At 42.3% G+C, this 8,165-nt stretch overlaps 2 protein-coding genes across 3 annotated transcripts; one reads left to right on the forward strand and one right to left on the reverse strand.

The window, feature by feature from the left end:
- Positions 1–1,509: 1,509 nt before the first annotated feature.
- C18H10orf25 (chromosome 18 C10orf25 homolog) lies at positions 1,510–3,290 on the reverse strand. The gene is given in 5 exon segments (XM_030799233.1): positions 1,510–2,836; positions 2,950–3,063; positions 3,066–3,104; positions 3,107–3,227; positions 3,229–3,290. Coding segments are annotated over 5 exon segments (375 nt in total). The 3' UTR covers positions 1,510–2,797.
- On the forward strand, positions 2,899–7,725 carry ZNF22 (zinc finger protein 22). 2 transcript variants are annotated; one of them, XM_003271184.3, is made up of 2 exons: positions 2,899–3,391; positions 5,676–7,725. In XM_003271184.3, exon 2 carries the CDS (start codon positions 5,765–5,767, stop codon positions 6,437–6,439), a length of 675 nt encoding a protein of 224 aa, XP_003271232.1. In that variant the 5' UTR covers positions 2,899–3,391; positions 5,676–5,764; the 3' UTR covers positions 6,440–7,725. The 2 variants fall into 2 exon arrangements, with proteins under 2 accessions (XP_003271232.1, XP_030655092.1); XM_030799232.1 differs by lacking the exon at positions 2,899–3,391 and adding an exon at positions 3,599–3,698.
- Positions 7,726–8,165: the final 440 nt, after the last annotated feature.

Genomic DNA, 8,165 nt, shown 5'->3' on the forward strand with positions numbered 1-8,165 from the left:
GCCCTGGCCTCTGGAACTTTTGAACTACCCACTTCAAGTTGGGATTCCCATGACCCCCTCCTTGGGTTAATTTGCAAGAGCGTTCACAGAACTCAGCGAAACACATTTCCTGGTTTATTACAAATGATATTCCAAAGGATATAGAAAAAGAAATGCATACAGTGAGGTATGAAGGAAAGGGTGCGGAGCTTCCATGCTCCTTCCCCTTTGCACCCCCCGACCCCAGGTTCCACCCTCCAGTAACATCCATGTGTTCAGGTATCCAGAAGCTCTCTGAACCCAGTCCTTTGGGGGCTTTTATGGAGACTTTGTAACACAGGCATGATTGATTAATCCATCAGCCATTGATGATCCACTTCACCTTCAGTTGCTCTCCTGAAGGCATGTTGAGGGGGTGGAGCTGAAATTGCCATCTTTCTAATCCTGTCGTGGTCTTTCCAGTGACCAGCACCATCCTGAAGCTACCCAGGGGCTGTCAGGCATCAGTCAACTCATTAGCATATAAAAGACATCACTTTGGAGATTCTAAGGATTTTAGAAGTTGTATGTCAGGAAACGGGGAGAAGACCAACTATGTATTTCACAAGATCACAGGATAATAACAATTCCTATCTCTTAAGGTTGTTGGGAGGTACATTAGTCAACTTTAATGCAATAATACTACCAAGAATCTCAGTGTGACAAGAGCATTTGTTTCTCTAACATTACGTGGGACTGTTGTGGTTACATGTGAGCTTCTGTGGCTCTGCTCCATGTGTCTTATCATCCTGGGTCCTAGACTAAAGGGGCAGCCCCTACTTGGGACATGCTATTCTCAAGGCAGAGGGAAAGAGCAGAGTCCTGGCAGAAATACAATGACTCGAAGCTTCTTCTGGGATGTGGTGTACCCCTTGCATCCAGTCACATGCAGTCAGCCAATTCAAATCAGTGGTCACGTCAACATCAGTGGGACAGGCATGTGGTTCACCAGGAGGCACCGGAGTCACACCACAAAGTGCATGGACCAAAACCAGAGAAGGTGGAGCAAATCCTCAGGAACAATCATGCCTCAGGAATCTCACGTGAGATCCTCAAATGCTGCAAACAGTGTCCGGCACACAATAAGCACTCAATAAGTGTTAACTATTATTATACTAATAGCTAAGCTGAAGGCATAAAACCCTACCTGCTTTCTCTCCTTGTCTTTTTCCCATTCTTCTTTACCCTCCTCTCCCTCATATCTTCTTTACCCTCCTCTCCCTCATATCTTTTTCTGGCTCTCCCTCCTCTCCATCCTTACTGCCTAGGACTCTGTCCGCACTTAGGGACACACACCCCTTTATTTCCTGACTTTCGTCTCTCTGTTTTTAAAAAATCCATCTTTGTTTACCCAGTGCTTTAGTTGACATACCTCTGGGCCTTCTACGGCTGGCCCAGTTGTTTCCAGGTATAGGAAAAAGGGATAATCCATCTTTATGTAGACATTAAAAGAGTTAGTTTTAATTAGTAACTACCTTACTAACAAAATCGTTTTTTAAAATTATCTTTTTATTTTAGTGTACATACAGCAGACAGTCCCAATGGGTCATGTTTGCTCCTGACACTTTTCCTAAACCATTTCTAGATCTCTGGCCATTGCCCTTTACCCCCAAACTCTCCAACCACCAGCATCAACCAACTTAACAATAATTTAATAATAAAAGTAACAGCAATGACTCTCATTTCTTCTGTGTTATGCATTGTGCTAAGTGCCTTACATTACCTCATTTAATCACTGCAATAGTCCAGATACTCTCTAGATTGCGAGTGGAGCTTCTTTGTCCAGACCTCATTCAGCTTTGTGCTTTGCCAGATGCAGAGACAGCTCCCTACAGAGCAGAAAGCCCCAACTTAAGAGAATGAACCTATGACTTAGTTTAGCCTCCACCAACAACCCACTGTATTACTTCAGGCAGGTCGGCCTCTCTTGCTTCAGTTTACTGATTTGCAAGACAGATAATCTGTGCTTCATGAGACTATGGTGAAGATGAATAACCAGAAGACAAGATGTAAAAGCACTTTGTAAACAATAAGGCATCTTATAAATTCATTCATTCAACAAATATTTACTGAGTGCCTGTGCCCTGCTGAGCACTGTTTTTAGCACTGCAGACACAATAAAGAACTAAAGAGGCAGATCATAACAGGCATCGAGTGCCACTGTGAGGCCCTTGACTTTGCTCTAATAAGTTGGGAAGCCTTTGAAAGTTTTGAACAAATGAATGACATGATCTGACTTAGGTTTAAGAGGATTACTCTGGGGCCGTGAATAGACTGTAGGGCAACCAGTCTGGAAGCCAATATAATAATCCAGAAGGTGGATGAAGGTGGCTTGGTGGTTCTAACAGTGGAGGTGTTGAAAGTGGCTCGATAATGAATATATTTTAAGGATGAAGCCAACAGAATTTGCGGATAAATCACAGGTTAGTTTTGGATGAAAAAAAGAAGAGACAACAATGACATCAAGGTTTTCGGCTTGAGCAACTGGAAAGAAGATGGGATCTTCATCCATCCCCGGGAAGAAGATTGTTGCAAGAACAGGTTAGGTAGATATCAGGAATTCATTCTGGGGGTATGTTAGGTTTGGGATGTCCATTACACATGCAAATGCAGCTCTTGAGTAATCAGTTCGATATACAAGTCTAAAGTTCAATAACATTTACGTCCCACGGTCAGACTGGAGTTACCAATGCGGAAGTCTTCAGCATGCAGCAATAGCATTGGAAGCCAAGAGGCGGAGGAGTTCCCCAGGGAGTGGGGAAACACAGAGGTCAGCTTGTCAGATGACTGAGCAAGGCCAGGATGGCTGAGGAGGAGCCTGGAAGGAATAAGAACAAAGAGAGATCATTAATAATGAGCAACAAAAGGGGTGTGTTGAAATCAGACTTTGGAGCCACAAAGAACCACTCCAATTCTGGGTCGTCCGCTTACACACGGTGAACGGAGCAAATTTCTTCTCTGAGCCTTGGTTCCTTTCCTGTAAATGGAGTATAACCGCTCCCATCTTGCAGGAGCTTTTTGGTGATAACTAAACAAGCTGACTTCGTGAAAAAGTACCAGGCTCTCAAAAATCTCAATATTTGTGTAGAAAGTATGCAGTTTCTAGGCTGGAGTTTGGTTTCAAAAGCCTCGACCACACACAGGGGCGGTTACAGCTCTTGAGGTCCCGGGGGTCACAGGACGCCTTCGGAGTGGGGGAGAGGAGAAAACCACAGGAAAAAACGAACAACGCTTTCGGGTGGGCCCGGGACCATAGAGGGTCGCTCCGCCATGTTCCTAGAGCGACCGCGGCGGCGCCAGAGCGCGGCGAGGCCCTCACTTCCGGCGGCGCGGGAGGCGTCCAGCGAGCCAGGGTGGTGGCTGGTCTCGCGCGGTGAGTGGGCTTGGGGCACTTGGGGCGCGCGGGGCCCGCGTCGGATACTCGGGTCCGCTCGGGAGCGCGCCGGCCGCAACGAGGGCGGCGCGGGCCCGGGCGATGGCGTGGCTGACGTCTCCCGCCTCCGGGCAGGGCCTGGCCACCGGGCGGGGGCGGGAGGGCCACGCGGCCCCAGGGTGGGGCCGCGGCCTGCGCGGCGGGCGGGCAGGATCAATGAGGAGCGGCCCGCGGAGTGCTGGGAACAGGGGAGGCTTGGACTGGGGGCCCCGGCGAGGCGCGGCCCGCGGCGGGTGGAACCGGGCGGGTGAGCAGCAGCCCGGGCCCCTTCCGTCGCTCGGAGAGTTCGAGGACTAGATACATGGAACAAATGCTTAGGCAGCACAGGGCTGCTCTGAGCGGTTTGCAGATTCAGACTCATTGCAACTTCTAACATCCTGATGGTGTTGCCACTTTATCATTACCCTCCCCATTTTACGAGGAAACTGAGGCACATTCCAGTTAGCTGGGTGTGCAGGAACAGCAGCTTCTGTCACTCAGGTTTAACTTCGTGCTTGCCCCTGCTGGGGAGCTATGCAAAGCACGGGTCGTCGCGCTGGACTGAGCAATGGAAGATGTGGCTGCCACTAAGAGTACAGGCTCTGGAGTCAAACTGCTAGGGTCTGGGAACCCCGGCCTTCTAGCATTGTGCCCTCGTTTCCTTAACTTAAAACGGAAATAACTGCATAAAGGTGCCAGGAGAATTAAAGAGCTAGCACAGAACCAAGTTACACAGTGTCTGGCACATAGTAGTATGATTGCCTCATCCGTAGGTGGATTTGACAGTCTGAGTTTCTGACTAGATCTGACTTCCATTGTATTAAATGCATGTGCTTTTATGTATAATGACCATTATAGTTATTAAAAGAAAAAAACTCAACAACACTAACACCATGTACCTAACACAATGTGTCCTGTGGTGTAGATGTTCTGTAAATATTTGCTTAAGTTAAGGAGTGGGTAGTCCTAACTGTAATCTTGTGTTATATGCAGCTTGCTCTTATGCTGACCATAATTACAGCTGATGTAATTATTAAATATCCAGATAAAGTCCTGGGCCTAAAGTCTCAATTATACAATAAGATGAAAGGAAGGCAAGAAAAATGATGTTTTTGTTTTCATTTATTTGCTTTATATGCTTGTATGCAAAGAAACCCAGAGTAATTGTTTCTATTTTAAATTCCACATTCTGACACAAGATAATGAAAAATAGTTCCAATAATTTTATTGCTTTTGAAGTTCTAGATTTTCCGACATTGCCACCTATGTGGGGTTTGTAGGGGTTTTTGTTGGTTTGTTTTGGCTGTTATTTTAAATAGCCACAAGTCAGCCTTATAAATAAATAAAATTATTTGAAATTTTGAATTTTGCAGCATTTGGGTATTCTAAAAATTCCATCCTAGTTTTACATGTAAACTCATTTTCTCCCCTCTCTCCTTTTCTTGTGTCCTACCTACCATACTTTTTATACTCAGTTTCATTCCACTATCTGGTAAAAGTTCTTTTGCAGTTTTTCTGTCTCCGAAAACAATACTTTTGGGTTTTCAACAAATTGCTTTCTTGGATCATTAGGATCTATAAAAACCAATAATAAAACGTGTCTTCATAGACTAAGTAAACCTACCACTCCCTGTAGAGAAGTTTGAATTTTCAAAACACTTTATGCTACAGAATTAGAGCTAAGCTGTCATCTAGAGCTATGGAAATCGAATGCTAAATACAGATAAACAGGAATATATCATAAAGTAGTGTAATTTGTCATATCTTATTCATTTGGATACCTTAGGCAGTTACTAGTGAGTAGAAGTTTAACACGGAACTAAATATTAAAACATAGTAATGTTCTGTTACACAAATTTTGATTGTCTTTGGAGTTACTCCATTCCCATTAAGATTTACCTTATCTCCACTTTTTAGTTCTTCAAAATTATGTACTCATTTGGTAATGCTTGGAAAATTTGTATTTCACCCGATCACTTTTTTTTTTGTCCTGTCCCAATAGACAGAAACTCCAGTGGTAAACTCAGTCAAAATTTGGTGATATTTAAACTGTGGAATTGTTAGAATTACTTTGCAAGTATTATCCCCAAATTTCCCCCCATATTATCTTTGTTTGCATTTATACTTTTTAAATTTAAACATGAATGCAATTTTGGTGGGTTGAAGAGATATTAAAATTGAATAGTTAACAGATATCTATAATTTTTTTCTGGTCATCTCTAATTTTTTTTCCTTCTACACACAGAAAATTCTGAGCTGTACACCTCTAGGAAATGAAACACTAGTTCAGAAGAAGCCTGTAAACTCTCTTACAAATACATTTGGTTATTCACCATGAGGTTAGCAAAGCCTAAAGCGGGTATTTCTCGGAGCTCAAGCCAAGGAAAGGCCTATGAGAACAAGCGCAAAACAGGCCGGCAGCGGCAGAAGTGGGGCATGACTATTCGATTTGACTCAAGCTTCAGTAGACTCAGAAGAAGCTTGGATGACAAACCCTATAAATGTACTGAATGTGAAAAGAGTTTCAGTCAGAGTTCAACTCTTTTTCAACACCAGAAGATCCATACTGGAAAGAAATCCCATAAATGTGCTGATTGTGGGAAAAGTTTCTTTCAGAGTTCTAATCTCATTCAGCATCGACGGATCCACACTGGGGAAAAGCCCTACAAATGTGATGAGTGTGGAGAAAGCTTTAAACAGAGCTCAAATCTCATTCAGCACCAGAGAATTCATACCGGAGAAAAACCCTATCAGTGTGATGAGTGTGGCCGGTGTTTCAGCCAAAGCTCCCACCTTATTCAACATCAGAGAACCCACACCGGGGAGAAACCCTACCAGTGCAGTGAATGTGGCAAATGTTTCAGTCAGAGCTCTCATCTGAGGCAGCACATGAAGGTGCATAAAGAAGAGAAGCCTCGTAAAACCCGGGGCAAAAATATCAGGGTGAAGACTCACTTACCCTCTTGGAAAGCTGGTGCAGGAAGGAAGTCTGTGGCTGGTCTCCGTTAAGCATAGGGCTTTTTGACAGCTTTTTGAGACCTCTTAAGAAAAAATAAAAAGTAAAAAATGAATCTTTTTTAGAAATAGAGATGCTTTATAGTAGATCACTTAAATACTGGATCTTTTGCTAGTGTGAAAACATTGGGAATTTAATGACATTATTGAGCTGAAAGAAATTACATGAGTCCAGCTACCCTCATTTCTTTTTTATGTGACATGGAGCACAAAGAACTGAAAATATGTTTTGAGGGAGCATGACATCCTTGACCTCGTTTGAAATTACTTCCATTTTCAAAAACCATCATGTTTTGCAGATACATTTTGAGAAGAACCATCATGTTTTGAGGATACATTTGTGAAAGTGGAGGCATGCCAATGACTACTCAGTTTTAGGACTTTCTGTGGAAGAAAAAAATTAAAAGGGAGAAGAAATTAATTCCACTACTTTTGAAGTTCTGCAACAGATGAGATTTTGTTTGTAAAGTTTTGTAGTATATTAACCATTGGTTTATGACTCTAGATTCAACATATTAAAATGTATTCAAGCTCACAGATTTTTAATCAGTAAGGCCTATCTGTATTAGTTATCTTTTATTTCTTCTCCTTGTGGACAGTTGTTAAAGGAGTGAGGATTTCCCTGTTTTTGTTTTGTTTTGTTTTGTTTTGTTTAACCAAATTCTTAGAGATACTATAGAATCCAAATGAGAACTGAATTGGACCTCAAGTCTCCTATTCCTACTAATAGAGTTCTTTGTGATGGTAACTGGTGTGTCATTTGTTTTCCACAAGTTGAGATAGATTCATGTCGATCCATCCCCATGCCCTTGACCTCTTCTGGCATTCTCTTGTGCTCTGACAAACTGAGCCAGCCTTTTAGATCTACATGAATAAACAAACTATTTTACCAAGAAAAATCTCAGCTTGCTTCCTGCTAATTAAAAACCTACAATTTACACACCTCCCTGCCTTCAAGACTGTGAGCTTTGGATAGCCCTGCTTAAATGTTTTTGTCAACAAGAGTCATGTAATGTGTCAGTGCATTGTAGCTCCTTTGAAATTTAACTCTTTCTGTGTTACATGAATTGTTTTAAGGAGTCCAGCAAACATGTTTCTTCACTTCCATGAGAATGGTGCCAAATGTCAAGACTCTAATGAGCCCTCAGCTCAGGTTTTAATTTCTATTGAATGCTAACATTCTTTTGATTTTTTGGTATCTTTTATAATCATATCGGTTTCTGCTGTATTAATGACAATTATTCATGAAAATAAAAAATGAAATATTTTGTATACTACTACCTTCTGTTTATTTTTCTTCTGGGGAATTGTTTTAATTATTTAGACAATAGATCTAAAATCACAGTTTTTGGATGGATCACTTGTTTTGCCTGTTTTTGATTTCCTCAAACTTGAACTTTGCCTTCCTCCTGGCCTTGCATTTGAGTGCAAGGCCATAGAAGTTGGCCTTGTTATGGCCTTGTTGACAAGTGTCATTCAACAAGATATTCACAAGGTGTTTTGTAAACATGAGGTGATCACAATTTTTTACAAAAGAAGTGATCTTTGGCCGCCTTGTTATATCCAAGTCACTCCTTGGCAGGATTGTGGCTCTGGGGCCCTTTTGAGGATCTATCAATGCTATTCACGTTAGTTTTGTGTATGCAATAGCTTCTGGCTAGGACCAACACTTCTTTCTTACATTTCAGGAATTTGCTCATTTTGACAGCAAACAGGGCTG

This window comes from Nomascus leucogenys, chromosome 18, assembly GCF_006542625.1.
Source record: "Nomascus leucogenys isolate Asia chromosome 18, Asia_NLE_v1, whole genome shotgun sequence".
NCBI lineage: Eukaryota > Metazoa > Chordata > Mammalia > Primates > Hylobatidae > Nomascus > Nomascus leucogenys.

Bases quoted from the DNA above. Each gene is read 5' to 3' on its own strand.
- ZNF22 (XM_003271184.3), top strand. From the start codon at position 5,765: ATGAGGTTAGCAAAGCCTAAAGCGGGTATTTCTCGGAGCTCAAGCCAA.